Source organism: Hylobates moloch, unplaced genomic scaffold, assembly GCF_009828535.3.
Source record: "Hylobates moloch isolate HMO894 unplaced genomic scaffold, HMol_V3 SCAFFOLD_20, whole genome shotgun sequence".
Lineage (NCBI taxonomy): Eukaryota > Metazoa > Chordata > Mammalia > Primates > Hylobatidae > Hylobates > Hylobates moloch.
This window is the reverse complement of record NW_026652295.1, coordinates 44,441,963-44,464,918: the sequence shown is the minus strand read 5'-3', so window position 1 is coordinate 44,464,918 and position 22,956 is coordinate 44,441,963. Positions and strand designations below refer to the sequence as shown.

Genomic DNA, 22,956 nt, shown 5'->3' with positions numbered 1-22,956 from the left:
AGGAAGCAAAAGGAAGAAAATAATAAAGATATTGACAGAAATCAATGAAATTGAAATAAGAAAAACAGTAGAGAAAATTAATAAAACAAAAATCTACTACTTTAAAAAATCAGTAATATTGATAAACCTATAGCAAGACTGACAAAAATAAAAACAGCCACAATCACAATATCAGAAATGGAGGCTATCCATGCTGATATTAAAAAGGTAATAGAGAACTATTAGGAACAAGTTTACCTCATAAATTCAACAACTTTAACTTGAAAACCACAAGGTACTAAACCTCAACCAAGATGAAACAATCTGAATAGCCTTACAAACAATAAATAAATTGAGTTCATTATTAAAAAGCTCCAACAAGCTAAAGAAAAACATACGATCATATCAATCTATGGAGAAAAAGCACTTGAAAAGATCCAATCCTAAGGTACATTTTTTCTTTTTTTAAAGAAAGAAAAAAAAAACCTTTTAGCAAGTTAGGAAAGGAAACTATCTCAACTTGATAAATAACATCTTTTTTAAAAAACTGCAACTAACGTCTTAGTTAATGGTGAAAGACTGAATGCTTTCTCTTTAAGATTGGGAATGGGTGAAGGATGTCTGCTATCATCATTCTTATTTAACATAGTACTGGAAGTTCTAGCTACTGAGGTTCTTTCTAGCAGGAAAAAAAAAGGCATTGCACCATGATAAAAAAGAAATAAAACTATCCCTATTTCCAGGTGACATGCCTTTACAGAAAATCCCAAAGAATCTAAAAAACAAAACAGAAACTCTTAGAACTAACAGCAAGGTCTGAAGACACAAGATAAACACATAAAGATCAGTCAATTTTTATATATGAACAATGAATATATGGAACCCGAAATGAAAAAATGTAATACCATTACATTCACTCCAAAGAAAATAAAATACTTAGATATAAACTTAACAAAATGGGTACAGAATCCTGAAAATTACCAAATACTGACAAAATAAATCAAAGAAGCCTTCAAATCAAAGAAGTTTTCAGTAAATAATTAGACATACCATGTGCAAAAGTTGGAAGACAACATACAGTAAAAGTGCCAACTCCCCAAACTGATCTATAGATTTACTGCAATTCCTATTATTCAAAATCCTTGAAAAGCTTTTTTTTTTGGTAGACATAAACGAACTTATTCTAAAATTAATATGGGAACACACAAGCCCTACAATAGGTAAAACAAAACTGAAAAATAATATAGCTACAAAAATCATTCTACCCGATATTAAGTCCTATTGTGTAGATACAGTAATCAAGACAGTATAGTGTTGGCAGAGAGACAGATACATAAATATATGGAATAGAACAGAGAAACCTGAAATGCCCATAAATAGTCCCCATAAATAGTCCCAACTGATTTTTGACAAAGGTTAAAAAGCAAAGCAATGGAGAAAGGACAGCCTTTTAAACAACAACAACAAAAACCCTGAACCTTGACCTAAACCCCACACTTTATATAAAATATAATTAAAAATGTATCATAGACTTAAATGAAAAATAAAACTTTTAGAAAAAAAAATAGGAGAAAGTCTTCAAAACCTAGAGCAAGACAGAGTTCTTTGGCTTGTCATCAAAAGCACAACCCATAAAAGGAAAAATTGGTAAATTGGGCCTCATCAAAATTAGCTTTTTTTGTTGTTCTGTGAAAATCCAAGAGAAGAGGCTAAAAAAACAAGCTACAGAGGAAGTACTTGCAAACCACATATCCTACAAAAGACTAGTGTATAGGATATACATAAATAGTTCTTCACAACTCAAGAGTAAAATACAAACAATCCAATTCAAAAATAGGCAAAAGACATAAAGAGACAATACACCAAAGAGGGTACATACAGTGGCAAATAAGCTCTTGAAAAGGTGTCAACGTCATTAGCCATTCTGTAATGCAAAGTAAAACCACAATGAAATGTCACTATATTCTTATCAGAAAGGCTAAAATATGAAACAATGATAACATCAAATGCTGGCAATGATGCAGAGAAACTAGGCCACTCATATATTGCTGCTGAGAATGTACATGGTACAGCCACTCTGAAAAACAGTTTGACAGTTTCTTATGAAACTAAACATGTGACCCAGCATTTGTACTCATATTTATACCAAAAAAATGAAACCATATGTTCACACACACACAAAAAAACTGTAAACATACATTCATAGAGGTTTATTTGTGATAGCCAACACTGGAATCATCCCAAATATCTTTCAGTTTGTTGAGTGGTTAAACAAACTGTCCTACAAACATATCATGGACTATTACTTGGCAATAAAAAAGAACAACCTATTGATATGTGTACCAACTTGTATGGATCTCCAGGGAATTATGCTGGGTGGAAAAACCAATGCTAAAGAGTTACATACTGTAAAATTCCATTTACATACTATTTTTTAAAAGACAAAATTTGAAATGGAAGGTGATTATAAAACAGCAACACAAGAGATTCTTATGGTATTGGAACTATTTATTATATTAGCTGTGGTTGCCATAACAAAATACCAAATATGGGGTGTTTTAAACAATAGACATTTATTTCTCACAGTTCCAGGAGACTGGACAGCCCAAGATTAAGATTCCAGCAGATTTGTTTCCTGGTGAAGGCTCTCTTCCTGGGTTGCAGACAGCTGCCTTCTCATTGTACCTTTACATGGCCCCATGGGCATCAACTCCCTATATTTCTTGAAAAGTGCACGCGCAAGTGCCAAGTGTGATCCCAGAGGCCCTCAACGCTTTAGTGTTCAGGCCAGTCACGTCTGGGCCAAGAAGAAAGAGGCTAAACATTGTCAGGTTGCATCTGTGGGAAGCTAGCCAAAGCCAAAATAAAACTGGAGCAAGTGTATATTGACTGCATTTGAGGGTGTACAAGAAAAGTCTAATACACCCACACATGTATGGATTCTTGATTTTAACAAAGGTGATTAATTCTGTTTATCTATTTTTAAACCCTTGGGTCAATACCATACTCTCTTATTATATTTTTAGAATATTTCCTGACACCTGATAGAGTATGTCCTACCATTTTATTTTTTTCAAAATTGTCTTGGCTCTTCGCATTTCTACATAAATTTTAGAGTCAGCTTCTGCAGTTCCATAAAAAAACAAATAAAACCCTGCTGAAATTACTTGGATGCAATGATCAGTTTGGGAAGAATTGCCATCTTTATAATATTTAACCTTCCAACCTATAAACATGATATAGCCCTCTGTTTATTTTGGTCTCCCTTAACTCCTTTATAATTTTCTGTGCAAAGACTCTGCATGTATTTTGTTAGACTTATTCCCAAATATTCCATGCTTATTGATAGCAATGTAAATAATATAAGTTTAACATTTTCCTTTTCTAATTGTTTTCTGCTGAGATATAGGAATACACTTGATTTTTGTATATTGACCTGATATCTAGCCATTTTTTAAACTCAGAGTTTATCTGTAGATTGTTGGATTTCTTACGTATACTGTCATGCATTTGTGAATATGAGTTTTATTTTTCAATACCTGTTTCTTTTGCTTTCCTTATTGCACTTGCTAGGGCCTTCGGTACAATGTTAAATATAAGTGGTGAGAGTGGACATCCTTGCCCTGTTCCTGATCTCAGGAGAGGAACATTTGATATTTCATCATTCAGTATATTAGCTTTGGCTTTTTTTTTTAATAGATGGCATTCATCAGCTGGAGGAAGTTTCCTTCTCTTCCAAATTTAATTGGTTTGTTCAACTAATAAATAGGTGTTGAATTTTGCCAAATACTTTTCCACATTCATTGACTTGATAACGTGTTCCTTTTTTTCTATTAATATATAGCATAACATTGATTGATTTTCAATGATCAAAACAATTCTGTGCCCTGTAGTAAACTCCACTTATTCATGTGCATTATCCTTTTGAATTACCACTGAATTCAATTAGATAATATTTAGTTAAGTATTTTTGTTCATAAGAATACTGGTCTTTTAATATATATTTTCACGTTCTCGTACCAGTGTTATACTGGCCTTATAAAAAGAATATGTTGGCTGTGTGCAGTGGCTGTCGCCTGTAATCCCAGCACTTTGGCAGGCCGAAGTGGGCGTATCACAAGGTCAAGAGATGGAGACCATCCTGGCCAACATGGTGAAACCCCGTCTCTACTAAAAATACAAAAATTAGCTGGGCAAGGTGCCACGTGCCTGTAATTCCAGCTACTCAGGAGGCTGAGGCAGGAGAATTGCTTGAACTGGGAAGGTGGAGGTTGCAGTGAGCCAAGATCGCACCACTGCACTCCAGCCTGGTGACAGAGCAAGACTCTGTCAAATTAATTAATTAATTAAGTAAAACATGTTCCTTCATCTTCTATTTTCCGTAAGAATTTATGTAAAACTGGTATCATTTCTTCATCAAATGTGTGATGAACTAATCAGTGAAACCACCTGGACTTGAAGTTTTCTTTATAGGGATGTTTTCGATAAATTAATGTCTGTGATAGATATAAAGCTATTCAAACTTTTTATTTAGTTTTGTGTTTGGTAAGTTGCATTTTTCAGTGAATTTATCCATTTTTATTTAAATTGTCAGATCCATTGGCATAATACTCTGTATTATCTTTTTGATATATGTAGGATCTGCAGTGATGGCCCTTCTGTTATTACTGATATTGCTAGTTTCTGCTATCTCCCTTTTTTCTTTAGGCAGTCTTACCAATTTTACTAGTAGGTTTTTAAAAAAATAAATTTTTACTTTATTATTTTTCTCTTTACTATTTCATTAATTTGGATCTTATTTTTATTATATCCTTCCTCCCACTCACTTTGGATTATTTCCTCCTTTTACTGTTTTCCTAAAGCAAAGGCTGTAATCATTGATTCTGAAACTTTCAGCTTCTCTTAAGATAGGCATTCAAAGCTGCAAATTTCCCTCTAACTAATGCTTTAGTTGCATACTATAGATTTTGGTGCTACATATTCATGATCATTCATTTCCAAATACTTATTTGCCTTATTTTTATTTTTCTCATAAGTTATTTAAAAGTGTATTATATTGTTTAATTTCCAAATACTTAAAGATTTTCTGAATTGTATTGTTATTGACCCTCATTCCATTGTGGTCAGAAAACATACTTTGTAAAATTGCAATTCTTTGGGATTATTTACGGAGACTTGTTTTCTGGTCCTGCATATGGCCTAACTTGGTAATTCTTCAATATATACTTATAAAAATAATATATTTTGCAGTTTGGAGCTGTAATCTCCTCTAAATCTCATTTAAGTCAAGGTGGTTGATAAAATCACTCAAGTCTTCTATATCTTTATTGTCTTTTTTTCTTGGTGTGGATGTTCTATCAATGACTTAGAGAGGAGTGCTAAATTCTTCAATTATGTTTATGAATTTTCTTTCTTTAGTTCCATCAGTTTTTGATGAATGTGTTTTTAAGCTGTTTTTAGGTATGAACACTTTTAGAATTGTCATACTTTCCTTACATATTGGTCCTTGTACATTAATGAAATCTCCCTATCTTTGAAAATTATTGTCTTGAAGACTACTTTGTCTGATATCAATATGTGTACATGTACTATAGCTTTTATTATGGTTAGTTTCTGATACGGTTTTGCTGTGTCTGCACCCAAATCTCATCTTGAATTGTAGTTCCCACAATTCCCACGTGTTGCGGAAGGGACCTGGTGGGAGGTAATTGAATCACGGGGGCAGTTACCTCCATGCTGTTCTCATGATAATGAGTTATCATGAGATCTGATGGTTTTATAAGGGTTTTTCCCCCCTTTGCACTTCTCCTTGCTGCCACCATGTGAAGAGGACGTATTTACTTCCCCTTCTGCCATGATTGTAAGTTTCCTGAGGCCTCCTCAGCCTTGTGGAACTGTGAGTCAATTAAATATCTTTCTTTTATGAATTACCCAGTCCCAGGTATGTCTTTATTAGCAGAGTGAGAATGGACTAATACAGTTTCCATGGCATGTTATTTACTATCCTTTTTTAAAATTCAATTTGTGTCTTTGTATTTAAAGTGATTCTCTTGTAGACTACATGTAGTTGGATATTGCTTTTTCATCTAATTTGATAATCTCTGCCTTTTCGCTGGAATGTTTGGTGTATTTACATCTAATTACTGATGTGGTTGAATTTTCATTTTTGAAAAATGTATCTCTCATTCAAGATTGGTCCATATTTTTTGGGTGCTATTATTTCAAGCTCGGTATCAGTTTTATTCACCTTAAAAATAATGTATTTCATTTTCTAAAATGTTAGTTTTTTGAGGCAAATATAAACTGATATCCAAGCCTGATACAGTCACTAAAAAAAGGATTATTGTCTTTGAGGCCTGATACATTTTTGTACACTATAACTGTCTCAACCTTTTCCTAAATACAGAAACTGGTATGTTTTTGTTTTCTCCAACAAACTAGAGTCAGTTTTATCCAACAATATTTTTTCCTAGGAAATTATTCATTAATATTTTCAAATTTATTTGTGCCAAATAGAGCAGATGCATGATTTTAACAGATAGATACATTTACATCTGTGCCTTCTCTCCTTCAACCACCCCCTCCTAGTGTCTTATGATTAGGTTAGCTTCTCAGCCCTTCAGCTGCCTTTTCCACAATTCATAGATGCCATTAGGGACTCATGTTTGTGGGTTTGTTTTTTTTCCCTTCTAAATCCTAGCCTCTTCATTTTTCACTTTCTTGGAAATTCCTCAATGCATAAGCACAAATCTTTTATTTGTCCAGATTTTCTAGTCCTCAGTAAGAGCCTTGGTTTGAATTACACAGTCTACCATTACTAGATACAGAACCCAACCGGTCTTTTTAGGATTACAAAAAAAGAGGGAGTGAGAATCTTCACAGAAATTTTGAGTGTAAAAAACATATTCACTCTCTTCAGTGGATATTTCAAACATTTTGTAAATCAATAGTACTCTGTCTAACCTATAGGAGCCCCTTTATAAAATGGTTATTTATATAGTGAAATTTTCTAGATTTGTTTTGGGGTTAATTTCTATTGCTCCTTTCCACCACCCCTCCTATGAAAGTGAGATTGAGCATGGTTGATATGAATGCAATGCTGATTAAATTAATAGCAATTCATATCTTTAACACAAGAGGAAGGTCTAGACTGGGGACACATGTCTGTAAATCATCATCATGGAGCTGTCAGTGGAAGAGCTCACTAGGTTGTGTATTGATGGTGGAAATGAGATTTCAGATGTCAAAAGGATAAAAAAAGATACGTGGACAGAAAGCCTGCATAGCAGTTTGGCTTACTCTTTGAGTATAGACTCTGCTTTTACCTCCCAGGTAATTTTGACCATGGGACAGGAGTCAGAGGATCTAGTCATTTCAACATATACACATACTTATTACACAAGAATATAGAACTACATATACAGGTGCCTGTGTGTGTGTGTATATATATATATATATGTATAGTATATACACACACATATATATGTATAGTATAAACACACACATATATATATACACATATACTTACATACACACATACACATATATGTTGTGATCAGCATGTCTGTTACAGGACTCCAGAGCCCAATTGGATCATTTAGATTCTCACATATTCTTTCAAGCAATGGTTGTGAATGTGTGTGGGAGTATACTAGTGGAGGATGGGGTGAGGAGGATGTAATAATAACCAAACATAGGCACTAAGGACGCTGGGAGTTGGGGAAGAGGCAAAGTTAGCATCTGAAACTCAGGAAGCACAGGGTCTGGAAAATGATTCTGGATACAAGGCTCTCAGCAGCAAGAGTTAACCCATGAGTATGCACAGGTAATTTGTTGGTATAAATAAAGTTTTACCACTTTTGAAATAATTCTCTTTCAGAGTAAAAAAAGTTCCATTTATTCCTTTGTTTTCCTACAATTCTTAGCAGTGTTCTCTTAATACAAATATAGGAAATGAATTAATCACTGCTCTAATAGAGGGAGCCTTCTTGAATCTATATTCAATTGGACAAGTCATTAAATACATATGGCTATGTACAAAACAAAGTTTAAACATTAAAATGCTTCCCCCACCATCTCCACTATTTTATAATTTTTTTTTTTCAAACCTCTTCTCTTCTACCATAAGCCAATAAATTATAGCTCTGGAGGCTCTGGAAAACTTATCTTGGCTTTCTTTCCAATGATGTCCTTATGCTGGATTGTATATTTATACACTGTTTTAAAATTTTTGTTGAAGAGTTAAAAAATCCTAATAAATACTTATGTGGGCTTCTATAATATTACTAAGTCATGTCAACATCTAGCACAGTTAAGTATATTTTGCAAGAAGGTAACAAATGTAAAAATCACCAGTGACACTGAATTTTATATTTAATAATTACATTAACAATGTTTTGGTAGATTTTACACACACATTTTTAAAATCATGAACAAAGTCATTAATTCTGAATTCAAATAACAGTCAAAAATATTTTAATTTAAGGCACTACATACACATTTCTTTAAAGCACAATTCATGTTATTTTATTTACACACAGTTTTAAGAATTGACAATAAATACATATTTTCCATCTCCTCCTTGTCGTTCATTTATAACTTTATGTGTTAACAAGGAAGTAAAACCCTCCAAATAAAAGGAATTAAATGCAATCATCCATAAAGCTTATCAGATACGTGCACAAGAAGGAGACACCCAAGAACAATGTAAAAACATTTTAATCCTTTAATGTTCCAAGAATTTATCTATAAATTCTTATGCCAAACCTAACGGAATAATAATACAAAACCTATACACAAACATTGAAATATGGTTTATTCTATTGCTATTTACCAGAAGAATTGCATATAAATAACAGCAGCAGAACTGTCCCTATATTATACATGAATGTACTTATTCTGAATTCACTGACTGAATTAAAAACACTTACTCAAAACCTTTCCTATTACCTTGGGGTATTGTTTTCATAAACAAGTAAATGTTTCCTGGAGCCAAATACTTTCTACCACCCAGAAAATAGAGCAGCATATTAGTTATTTAACAAAATACACACCAAAACCTTAATGTAAAAGGCTAGTTTTACTGTAAGATTTTTCTCAGGGTACTAAAGGAGTCAATGGCTTTAACAGTGGTAATTTTTTTTTAAAGTAAAGGAATTAACACATAGTTCAATATAATATATATGTTTTATTAAATAAATACTATTCTTCTTGTCCCATCAACATATACTTTTAAAATTTTTGCTTAATTTACAATTCAAGTTAACATTTTGAGAATGTAAGGAAAGACAAATAGGTAAATGTCTGGTTGAAAGGGTTAAGATACTGACAGGACATCCCTTCCTGTTCCATCCTATATAAAATCCACTCATGAGTTGGATGCCAAGTATAGATTTCTGAAACTCATAACCACCAATCACACTAATGCAATCATTAAAACTCACACCATTGCAAGGACCAAGTATAAAATATTCTGCTACTATTTTAGATACTTCAAAAACATCCACTACTTTAAATGAAAAGCTTTAAATGTGTCAATGCTATTCGTTTTTTAATGGAAATTGAAGTAGAACTTTTCTATTATTCTGTTTAGATCAACTATTAACCTTTAGGATAACTGTTTTATGTGAAAAAAATTGGAAATTTTTTAAAGCAAAATTAGTACTATTGGTTTTTATTTCATTTATTTTACTGTTCTTAATACAGTCAACTTATGACCAACAGCGTGGATTATTTATACAGGGTTTGAAAATGCCTCTCAACAACCACAAATACAATAGGAAGCAAATACCAGGCTCAAGAAATTAGCAGTGACTCAAGAGGATGCATTGTATGTTTGATGACTGGCACCACTGTTGTTCTTTACCATCACAGATAGTCAATATTTAACTGGGCTGCATATTTATTATACTTTTATATTTGTAAAACAGTTACCAAGTTTATTTTATGTTGTCAAAACTTTAAAGATCATACTATTAACTGCTTGTCTCACGTACTGATGAGCCCAATTTTTCCCCTACTAAATATAATCTAGTCTGTCACAACCTAGTTTCTTCATATTAATTTTGATTACTAGAAGGTACCAGCTAGAAAAGGCAGAATGACAGCAATAAACCCTTGGCTCTGAACAAACATGTTAAATAGAGGGATTATTTCTGTGATGCAAATACTGGAGAAAAAAGTGGAGGTAGCACTAAGGCTATTCTGCCACTTAACATATGAATGGTGTGAAAGACCAAAAGATACTAAATTTTGTTTAAAATTTCTTAACTATTCTATAGCCTAAAATGTAAGGCATAAAGTCCCAAAGATAAATACAAAAATCTCCATTCCTCATTCTGTCCCAGTCAAATTGAGATTTGTATTTGGGTCATAAATTTTTCTGCAGCATTTGGATACCTCAGGTTACAACAAACATGAGTGAGTTAAATGATAAAAGTTAATGAAATTAAGTTATGATTTTAACTTGTGAGTTAGGAGAAAGTAAACAAATATGAAGTGCAAAAATAACCTTTCCTGAGATCTGTGTGCTTCAGGAATGTGGAAGCCTGGCCACAGTCCATCTCTGACCTCCTTATATAGTAAGTCACATAATGTCCACACAACCACACACAAACACACTTGCACAGGCACACACAAACAATAAGTAACTTACATAAAGGCATTAAGCATAGATAGAGAGAAAAGCACTTGTCTCTCTTTTCTTCTGAATTTTTTAACAATAATCTTTAAGACTAACAGCTTAAGACGTAATGGTGACAACTCAGGCTTTTATCAAATGGTCTTTGTTTTTTTTTCAAATAGGTTTCCTTAAAATATTTCTTCATTTGCTATATCTTTTCTGTCTGCTCCAATTTTATTTACCATCACAGAGCATTTCCTACCTCAAGAGGGTACTTGAGATACAAACTAATTAAAGGTAAATATAAAAATATAGGAAGCTTTTCCTCCCTAATATACAAAATTCACAAATTGCATAAAGATTTCTGTTGTTTTCTTTACAAATATATAAATTTATTAGAAAAACATGCCTACTAAATTTTGGTATATTTTCATTTAAAGATGTATCACATCTTCATTGCAAAATACAAGCAGAGGAAGTATTTTTCTCAAAAGCCATTTTTAGTATTTCTAGTTAGGACTGATGTTACCTAATGATTTCCTAACAGAAGATGTTACCTAAGATTTACTAACAATTTTACTATGGTCAGGGTTATCTTATTAGCAAATGCACCAAAACAAAACACAAGGAAAACAAAATAATAATTTTAACATGCTTAGTTTAAGTTCTTTGTCTTTCAAAGTATTCTTTTTCATAGTTACACTATTCTTTGGATGTATTCTTAGTTTTGTGATTAATCAAAGACACTTTGTATAAGCCCTAGCACATGTCACCCAATTAAAGGATCATCATCATCATCTTGTAGCTGAAGTCGAGAAAATGGACGAGGTACAGAAAGTCTATTCTGCATGATTATTATGAGGCATGTTAGCATGGTTAACACCAAGAGTGAACCGATAACAATTGCGATGGCTTCTGGGAGATTAATGCACCACTGGTCAACTAACAAGCACTTAGTATGACCAAAGGTCCCATTATTGGGATGTGGTTTTAATCCCAGGATGTGGCACATCATTGGATAAATATCCACAATGTTAATTGTGCTATGCTTGTAGCCTCTGTGAAATGCAGGTCCGTGGGCAGCTAGAAATGGATGCATACTAGGCAAAGAATTATCATAACCATGGTCACCTACTGAAAAAGAACAAAACAACATCAGTAAATAAGATCAGACTTTTTAGGACAAAATAACTTGCTTCTAGTATATAAATATTCAATTCTTTCAGAAAGGGACTAGAAATAAAAATTTCTATTTCTTAAACTCAGCTATGTTCCCTATTTCCCTCTCTCTGTCTCTCACACATACACACACACAAACAGACACACATGCCCCTTTTCCCAACTGGTCATACCCTCAGACTTTACCACCACTTCTCAACCTGATGTACTTTTCAGCCCTAGTACGGATTACTTCACCTGTCAATCTCAGCACTGTTTGCAAAAGCTCACTGCAAACAGTACCAGTTATAAAGACAGTGGTCAGGCTGAGGGTTCTGTGTAACTGGGAAGAGCAGAAGTGAGTAAAGCCAACAAATGGAGAAAAAGAAAATCTGCAGCCTAACCTACCTCAATTGTTACAGGAGGGATCTTGCATTGAATGTGTTGTCTAATCTGGTGAATCTATCCCAGTAAAAGTTAGACTTAAAGAAAAGCATGTTGATAGTCCCTAATACAACTCCAATAATAAATTTCCAATTTTTACCTTTATTTTAACAAATGTTGCCATTTAACATACACCAGTTGTATTTAATAAGCTCCCACTTTCATATTAAGTACAGGTGACTGGGTGATGAGTATATTGATATTTGTTATATTATTCTTTGGTGGTATGTTTGAAATATTTCATCATAAAAATAACCAATATGACAAAAAGCAGAATATATAGATAGTAAGATTTCAATAATATTAAAACACACACACACACACACACACACACACACACACACACACACACACACACACATATATATATAAGAAAAAAGACTGGATGGGGGGAAATGCCCCCAATTAACATTGGCCTATAAATCTGTACTGAGGGATTATGGATAGTTTTTGCTCTTTCCTATGCTTTTCTATACTTTCAGTTTTCAACAACGAATATGCAACATAACATTGATGTAAATATACAAACTTCATTGATCCTGAGTCTGTCCTATGCTTGCCTGATACTTCTAAATTGCTATATATCAGGGAACTGTAAACTACAGCCCATAGCGAAGGTTAGCCCTCCATCCTTTTTGTAAACAGAGTTTCACTGAAGCACACCACTTCAATTTGTTTACAGGTTGTCTATGGCTGCTTTCACACAATAAAGGCAGAGTTGAGTAGCTGAGACAGAGACCAGCTGGCCCATAAAGCCAAAACTATTTTCTATCTGGCCCTTTACTAAAAAAGTTTGCTGACCCCTACTATAGATCACAAAATTAGATTTTAAAAAAAGCACTTGAATTGAATATGAAATATGGATAAATAAGCTTCAGTTTGAGGCAAGACCTGTAACTCTCCCCTATGCATTTTTTAGGAGAGATTTTGATGTATCTATTTTGTTCACTTGGTGGATTTTTTTTTTTGGTTTGGTGACTTTCCGGTTCTTGCCCAGTGTTCTAAATAGCTGTAGCATTCAGGTAAATGATGTTGTCACTGAGGAAGACTTAGGGTTACTCAGACGAATTTTTTTTTAACACACACAAGAACAAGGATTAGCTAAACTCTCCCCTTTTACTGTTTCTTTACTTCTCTCTTTTATTTTGTATAAATCAAGAGAATGAATCTTGAAAATTACTGACAGTAATTGCAGTTTTGGAAAGAAAGTAGGACTATGCCTTCACTCTTAAATTTACTTTCTAATTTAAAGGTGAAATTGTGATTACTGTAAATTGCTATTAAATGAAGACCTGGGAATTATCTGGTTGAAAATTGAACTAATTATTCTGTGTGAACTTCTTTAAATCGAAGTACCCTCTTAACACAACAGTATCACAAGGTATGATTTATTCCTAGGATACAATAGAAATATCTCAACTAAATACTTACATTTTTGTGATGATTCATTTAGCACAATTGCCCAGCCTTCATCGGCAACCAAAATAATGGGCTGAATTCGATCATTATGTTGGTAATAAAATCTGTTAGGAATGTCTTCTTTGAGATAAACATTCATATGAGGGCTACAGTTTTTCAGTTTGTTATAAACCTCTGTTCTATCTGAGAAAAAAAGGAAACAAGTATGATTGATAAGGAAAAAATATGTCTAACTAGAATAACTGGAAGCAAATTATAGATAATGTCATCTATTAAATCACTTCTTAAAAAAACAGAGCAATAATAATGTGACAGTGTTGGGGACTGATACACACAAACACACACCTTTCTCAAACATTAACAAATCTGTTTCACTTCGTGGATTACTGTGGTGGACTTTTATAGAAAGGGGACATTTTTCAGGTGTATATTCCTAAGTAAACATAAACTAATTACATGTTACTACTAACTACTACTTCTATGATCAGTAGAAGAAATATCTCACACTATCACCACTAAATATCACACACTAAAATCTAAGACATTTAAGGATAAAAATTTCCTTTTTCTAGTGCAAATAATTAGATATATCAAAAGCAAAGAAATACTTTGAAACTAAACCATAAGCCATATAACTAAACCATAAGCCGACTGCTCTCAACTTGTAAATAAGAGGAAAAAAACATATAATCCCACTGAGTACATGGTTCTAAACTACAAAAAGCTAGAGCTTCATTCTTTTATACAATCCACCCCCCTCAATCAATTGCCCCATTCAAATAATAGTGTCCCTCAGCTGAATGTTTACTTACTTATTTTGGGAAGTATTGCAGCAACTGGGCTCAAATCTATAAGAGTGTAGTATGAATGGTCGATGCAGAAATCCAAGTTTATCAGTCTGTCCTGAGAACACTGGGTCATCCCATGATCACTTGTAATGATCACATTAAGATTTTCCCACAGCCCTAACATCTTGAGTTTTTGGACTAAGTCACCGATAAGATCATCTATTTTTTTCAACACTCTGCTCATGTTTTCTTTATCTTCAGGTCCATATTTGTGGCCACTTGCATCTGGTTCTTCCCAATAGAGTGCTGCAAAGGTGACTGGTGGGTTCGAATTGTTTAGCCATATAGTAATATTATTTAGTCTTTCCTCAAATGACACTGAGGAGTTGTAATTCATAAAATAGGAAGAGATGGTATTGTGAATGGGCACATCAGTACCAGGCCACATAGCAGCAGCACTTGATCTGTTTTCCTGAAGCTGATTGGTCACCCAAATAGGTACTGCCTCATTCCACCAAAAAGGATCCTTGTCATTAGAGTCAGAAAAATGTTTCTTTGTGACTGCATCATACATGGAATTAGCCACAATGCCATGGCTTTCTTCATACAAGCCTGTCACAATACTGTAGTGGTTTGGAAATGTTTTTGTGATAAAAACATTTTTAACATGCTCTACCAAGACACCTTCTTTGATAAAATTCTGGAGATGAGGAAATTCATAGTTCTTCAGATAATCAGCTCTGAATCCATCAAAGGATACTAGTAGTAACTTAGGTGGCAAACTAGAGGAAGAGTCACTTCTACAACCAGTTATAAGTCCAGAAAACAAAAGTATTACTAATAACTTCATAATGAACATGTTGAAGGACAGTGATCAGGGTTCCTAAAATGTAAAAATACAATTCATAAGTAGTAATGCTATTTCATTTGGGTTAAGTTTTAGAATTTTAGCCCACAGGAGAAGAGACCAACATTTATATGCCAGCTTTACCTATATTAACTTAAATAATACCATTTATTTAAAAATAACTAAAAGCTAAAATTGGAAAAAATAAAAATTGTCTTGTCCAATTTCCTATTTATATACATGCCCTACTCTCTTTCATATGGGCCATTTTTATACTCCACATCAATACCTCCTTCTAGGCTGTCAGCTCATTTGCCGCATTAGAAATTCTTCTAAAGGCTTAATAAAAATAGATGCAGACACTAAAATGATTCTTTTGTATAACATAAAGTTAATGCCAAGCTTTCAGAGGCTCCAGAGGTGATGATTATTTTTCCAGTTTAATAAATTGTACTTTATAGTTGCTTTAACCCACAGAAATAATTGGTGGAAATTCTACCATATTGGCTTATTGCCAGTTCTTGTTGAAAATATTGCTATAAAAAAGGAGGAATAAGAAATAAATGCTATTGAGAAAAAAGCCCCCATCAGTCTGTATGTGCCCCAATAGTCACATGAAGTTGATTAACAAACATACAAAGCCTACAGGGACATGGATGCTCCAGTAACTTATGAAGAAATCCAACAGCTATTGAAATGAGTTTTATTACCACATCCCTCTTAAACTTCCTTTTTGCTATCAACAACTATTTTCACTAATACCCTAGGCTTAAAGCTATCTCTGATTTTTTGTTCTTTTTAAAAAATCATTTCACTGATGACAAAAACAGCTTTTCCCTAGTAAATTCCCTAGTAAATCTCCCTGCCTTCGGTCTCTATCTTCTTTGGTCTCTAAGAAGATAGGACATGTGATTTAGGTAAAATGATTCACTTTAGATGGACAGGATGCTCTTCCATTGTAACAGGAGGGAAGGAGCAAAGGTAGGGGAGCTGACAGATTTGAGGGCTGGAGGTGAAGAGGGTTGCCGGAGGTAGGGTCAATTATTGAGAGGGAGTAGAATGGTAAAAGGTTCATAGGTTTGAGGAACAGAAAGAATGTCTGAAATTGTTAATGTGGAGGATGGGAGAAAGTGTGAGTAAACAGTAGAACTGGAGTCAATGTTGACAGCTGTCATGAATTTTCATAGTGACACACTTGACTGGTTTTCTCTAGCAACTCAGTAAACCTGGCACAGGCATGAACAAAACAGGCAGCTGATCCTACCTGGATTTGAAATTCTGACAGAAACTGAAGGAAGACAAAGGAAGTTGAAGATGCTAACTAAAGAGCAGCTGAAATTTGGGCTGCAGCATCTAAGCTGAAACTGACAGATGTAAGTGAGAAGTAGAGAAGTTTCTCAACTAGAGGTTCTGGTGAAGTCAAAGAACTAATTAAGATTAGTTAAGAGTAACTTTTAGTGAAAGTTACAAAGATCTGGGATTGCAGTTAGAATGCAACAAGTGAATGCATTATTTCAGATTAAGAAGACCCTGAACGTGGTAATGGGTATGCATGTTGAGGTCCCAGGTATGAAGAGCAGCAAGTTAACTAATATGATTATGAAGTTCAGGAGTCATTTATTGTGTATTCTCTCAAGTAGACTGGAAATACTTTCTCTCTTTCTTTCAAACATGCCACCTGGAGGATCTGCGTACTTGTGGTCAAATACTTACTGACAGAGGCTGTGATCCTCTTAAAAAGTGACTTAAAATTAGGAAGACCAAAGGCACAGAATCTGATTTATGAGGATCTTGGGGTCTAGAAAATCTCTACTATTTTAATCTGAGACAGGTTGCCTTCTGAATGTGGTGCATGGAACATTTGCTCCTGGTGCTCCCTAATAACCAAAAATAATGTAGAGTAACAAAACCACCTCTCCAAAGGACAGAGTAACAAACCTAATGAGTGGCAGAGGAGGCATATGGATATTTCCACAGACACAGCCCTAGTCATAGCACAGCAATTTCAGTTATCAAGAATCTAGACAATGGTACTTTCCCTTTCATTCAATATTTTATGCCCCCAACACAGTGTTTATGTATGACTTAACTCCTCCCTCAGAGAGTTTTAACTGAGTTCAATCAGATGACCATATCATGTGGGTTGCTACAATTTTAGAACTTGTGTCAAGGGCATGCAGGTCTCCATGAAAGCTTGGATTGAGTAGATTCCCTGGTTTCTCTCTGGGTATAGTTCCCCATATCCAAATATTTCTTTCCAATAACAGAGTAGACTTTTAAATCAGCAAATAGGTGGCACAGTATCTTCTCACAGGGAAAACATCCTCATAAATTTACTTTTTGAAAAACACTATTTACTGCTCTGGCTCTTTCCCTGTGTAACTATTTTATATTCCCAACCAGTCCTATCCCACTGCACAGCTGTTCTGCTGCCAAATCCAATCTGATATGTGTCAGATGGAATGCATTCTCTATACCTCCAAATCTTTTCCCCCTTCCTTAGTTCCCAACCCTTTAAAACAGCTTCACCATTCTCTCAGTCACAAAGATATCTCCTGAGTATATGATCAGTTGCCAGTCTAGTCAATTCTATCTTCGTATCATCTAATACAGCACATCAGACATAAGAATCACTGAAGGGAGCTTGTTAAAAGTGCAGCTGTCAAGTCACTATAACTAGGGAGATTCTAATTCAGTCAGCCCATAGTAGAGACCAGAAACCTGCATTTAAAACAAGCATTTTTAACAGCTACCCACTCATCCATCCCTACTACTGCTATATTTTTTTAGTCCTCAATACCTCTTGTCCAGAGTACTTTTGTCTCTTAATTCACCTTTCTACCTCAACCACCTTCGACTTTCTTACCTCACATCTGCTGCCTACTCAGTCTCTCTGGGCACAGCTCTGTTCATGTTCCCTTAATTTAAAATATAATCAAAGGTCCCCCTGCCTATACAAAAAGCCCAAATGCCTCAGTCTCACATTCAAGCCCCTCCAATATCCAGGTCCAACTTGCATGCAAATTACTGTGAAATAAATACAGAAATAACTGCCAACTTGAATTTCCATTCACCATACTTCACTATCACGGTCTTTCTGAAATGTATTACAACAACATGTAAAGTATAATCATTATTCATCTTGGTGGCCTATAATAGCTCTTCAGTGTTAGTTTGCATTTCCAGAATATCCTAAAATTAGTTCCTACATATGAAGGTTGGCTCAGCAGACCCCTGGGTCATTTTGTAAAAAATCATTCAACAAATATCTACTATCACTAATTCCATAACACAAAAGTATATGTATGTGCCATGTATTAGGGGACAAAGAACTTACACTTTTCAAATATATAATAATCAAAACAGGAGCATAAATAACCACAATAATAAATCAGGCTGTCATCTAGAAAAATAAAGACAGGGTTTATACTTTAATCAATTTTGTTCTACAACACCAAATAACAGAATAGACTTAAATCAGCAAATAGGTGGCACAGTATCTTCTCACGGGGAAAAATACTCATAAGTTTATGAGTACATATTTGTAACAGTGTGTTTGAGATTCATACACCATAATGTATTATTTTTAAAGCTAAGCTGTTAGAGAAATTACTACAAATGGAATATCATAGTATGTCTAAAAATTTTCCAGTAGATTTACCTCTAAGAGTAGAGGGGTGCCAAGACAATTCAACAAATGGTAGAGGGACAACTGGATATCCACATGCAAAAGAAATTGGAGCCCTGCCTCATACCATATACAAAAATTCATTCAAAGTAGATCACAGACCTAGATTAAGAGCTAAAACTGTAAAGCTCTTAAAAGAAAACGTAGGAGTAAATGTAGGAGTAAATTTTTGTAACCCTGGGTTCAACAGAGCCTTCTTAGATACCACACCAAGAGCACAAGTGACCAAAAAAGAGAAATAAACTGGACTTCAAAATTAAAAAGTCTCGTGCTTCAAAGAATACCATCAAGAAAGTGAAAAGACAACCCAGAGAATGGAAGAAAATATTTGCAAATCATATATCTGAAGAGATTTGTATCTAGACTATATAAAGAATTGCTACAACTCAATAATAAAAAGTCAGATAATCCAGTTAAAAAATGAGCATGAGCTGAAAAAGATATTTCTCCAAAGAAGACACAGATGACAAATTAGCACATGAAAAGATGCTCAACAGCATTAGTCATCAGAGAAATGCAATCAAACTCACAGTAAGATACCACTTCACACCCAGAAGGATGAGTAAATAAAATAGATAACAAGTGTCGATAGAGAAATTGAAACATTTATAAACTGCTACTGGAAATGTGAAATGGTACAGCCACTTTGGAAAATATTCTGGCAGTCTTCAAAGGGTTAAACATAGGGCTACCATATAACCCAGCAATTCTACTATTAGGTATGTGCCCAAGAGAAATGAAAACATATGTCCACACAAAAACTTGTACACAAATGATCACAGCAGCATTATTTGTAAGAATCAAGTGGAAACATCTCAATGTGCACTAACTTATGAATGGATAAAATATAATATATCCATATAATAAAATATTATTTGACACAAAAAGGAAGTGCTGACACATTTTATAACCTGGATAAATATGCTAAATGTAAGAATGCAGTCACAAAAAATCACTTATTGTATGATTCCACTTAGATAAAATGTCTAGAACAGGCAAATCTATACAGACTAAAAGTAACTATAGTAACTATCTAGGGCTAGGGGTTGGGGGAGAAATGGGTAGTAAATGCCAGTAGGTATAAGTTTATTTTTGGGGTTATGAAAATGTTTTCAAATTGATTGTGATGAAAGTTGCACAGCTCCATAAAGCTGTACTCTTTAAATGAGTAAATTGAATGGTGTGTGATTTATATCTCAATAAAATATTATTTTTTTAAAAAAGAGCAGAGGGAAGTGAAATTGTAACTTAAATGTCCTGCCACAAAACAGGAAACATTTTTGATCTCATTTTACCTCAAAAAAAGTGAATTTTATACTCCATAATACAGACTTGAGTGTTTTAATGTGAAAGTTTTTTACCACTTTCCATGTGCAAAACAGACCAAAAACCTGTGTCCGTCCTCTCCCACAAAACACAAATCAAAATGCTTCTTCCTCAGATCTTGAGTTAAAAGGACGCTCCAGGAACACACGCTGTTAATCCTGTGGCTCAGTAATTCCTCAGCACACTGCTGGGATCCAAGCGTCCCAGTCCTTGTTCTCAGGATTAGTAGTACAGACAAAGTGGAAAGACTATAGACTGAAGTCAGAAGGGTCCCAGAACCTGAGCTCACAATTAGTAGACAGGTGATCTTGGGTAGATCCAACTTTTCTTGGCTTCTGTTTCCTTGTGTGTAAAATGGGGATGTGTAAAGGTTACAGAACAGGCCCTCAAAATTAGTTTCCCTTTATCATTCTAGTTACAAAGCTGTTGGGAAAAAAAACAAGACTGTACTATGATAGGCAGAATATTATTGTGAAACTATAAAATACATTAGGAATAATTTAGTCTCATCTCCTCGCATATGATGACCTTGCATATGACTTTGCATATGATGAAGTTAAAGTCCAGTGATTAGCCAGGCTCAGAAAGCAATCAGTTGCTTTACTGTGTTTAATTTCATGTCCTCAATAAGTTTACAAGTCCAGTAATATCAAGTTAACAAGTCTGGTAATAATCTCCAAACTATTAACAGAACTCTTCCTGACAGAACACCTTTTATTAGCAGTGCTGGATCCATGTCTACCACACTCTGTCTCATTCTAATAGGGAGTGTTAAGCTACAGACAAACCAAAAATGAGAAGTTCTCCAGCAGTTTCCAAGGAATGAAAATAAAGTTTGCAGGGAATGAAACTGTTATATTACAAAATATTGAGAGAAATTCTGTAATTTTTCACACCAAAAAGATGTCAAAGAAGAAAAAAAGCAGACCTCTCTGGACTGCAACCAAATAACCGCACAACAACTGGAAGTATGAGTTAGTCTTCAGGCGACAAACTACCTTCTAACTTCTCTGGGAAGACGTTCTTCCCTGGATGGAATGCAGGGAACTCTCACTGGCATTCTTAGCCCATGTGAAGCCAAGAGTGTATAAACCGTTACAGGATATGGTGAAAGATATTTGTCACTATTAGCATGCCATCTGCTCTGTAATACAAGGAAACTCTCAATACACCTTTAAAAACTTTATTTATGTCTATAAATAAAGCAGTTACCTTTAGATTATTATCAGTTGCCTTCTTATAGTCTAAGGAAAAAAATATACTCCCTAAAAAAAATCCTTCGTCTTAAAAATTGTAGGATTCTAAATTATTCTCCAATTTTGTAAAATACACAGAAATTTCTGGCATACACAAAGTTTTCTAGCATCTTCAAAACACACTTATCTTACTTTCTACATAGTAAAATACCTCCCTCCATTACTCCTTGTCGTTTCATCAAAATTTCTTCCAAATTATATCCTGTAACTAATTTAAGTGGAGGTGGGGGGAAGATGCACAAGTGCAGCAGGCCTCTTAATTTCCTTAAAATAGATTGAAACAATCTCTGAGGGGAAAAAAGAAGAAATAAAAGACCAAAATACTGAAACCAGCAGTTGATATTTCACAGTAGTTGGCAAATCTTCCTTCAGACTTGGGTCCACCAGATTGCCTGATTAAGCAAAGCCCTTCTGGAGTCAGATCTGGTGTAAACCTGAATCTGCCTGTCCCTAGTTGTACAATCTTGGTTGGACGCGTCCCTTCACTTCTCTGAGCCTGACTTTCGTCATCTGTAAAATGGGAATGCTATGATCTCATAGGGTGGTTGTGATAAGAAAAGGAAGCATTGTTTTTAAGTTCTTACGTGCTTTTAATCCAGCCCTTTAAAAAGGCACTTAAATGTACCTTTTATTGTTTGGTTGGCTTGTTTGCTAGGAAATTAGTTCTTAAATATCATTATCTATAATTAACATAAACTCTAATCTAATATTCAGACAGACGGATGTCGATGCCATGGGTGGTTCTCCTTTAAAACCAAAAGCCTGGCGACCCCGCCCCAGCTCCCCTCATTTTTACCCCAGACCCACCTTAGGTTCCTCCACTACCGTTCAGCTGACTTCCCTCCCTTCACACTTAACACCACAGGTTTCCTTCCCCAGCACCTGCTAAATTTTCTTTCCTCTTCCCTTCCTGGCCTCCGCCTCGGCCCGCCACCTCCTTGGCTCTTTGAGTCCCTTCGTGGACGTCCCCGCCGCGCCCCAGGGGATGTGTGTGTAGTGGGGAAGAGTGGGTTAGAGTGTCTGGTCTCACCATCTCTATTTTCAAAGCCCCTAGTGGGCTGGGGAGGGGGTGACATTGCCCCCAAGAACGCCGAGCGCGCGAGGCGCGTACTCACCAGCCGCCGTCGCTTCTTTCCAACGCGCGGAACTCGGCGCTCGCGGCACCTAGCACTGGTGGGAAGTTGCGGGGAAGGCGGACCTGGAGGAAGAGGGGCGAGGCCGAGCTCTTCCTGAGGCGCCTGCGCAGTGGCGGGCGCCGCGCCGCGGGGCACAGCCCCAACCTCCTCATCTGCGCCGCTCGGGGCGCTCCGAGTGTGCGCAGCTGCCAGAGCGTCTAAGGCGCCAGCTCGCGGCTGACTGGGACCGGGCAGCAGAGTCTGAAACACGTCCTTGGATTGGATGCTAGAGCCAGCGTTGAATGTAACTTTCTT

The 22,956-nt window shown here is 35.2% G+C and overlaps 1 protein-coding gene across 1 annotated transcript; it reads right to left on the bottom strand.

The window, feature by feature from the left end:
• Positions 1–11,241: 11,241 nt before the first annotated feature.
• Positions 11,242–22,839, bottom strand: ENPP4 (ectonucleotide pyrophosphatase/phosphodiesterase 4). Its single transcript, XM_032140745.2, has 4 exons — positions 22,642–22,839; positions 14,434–15,292; positions 13,634–13,804; positions 11,242–11,734 (listed from the first exon to the last, which is right to left on the bottom strand). Exons 2-4 carry the CDS (start codon positions 15,266–15,268, stop codon positions 11,370–11,372), a joined length of 1,371 nt encoding a protein of 456 aa, XP_031996636.1. The 5' UTR covers positions 15,269–15,292; positions 22,642–22,839; the 3' UTR covers positions 11,242–11,369.
• Between the last annotated feature and the right edge of the window lie 117 nt (positions 22,840–22,956).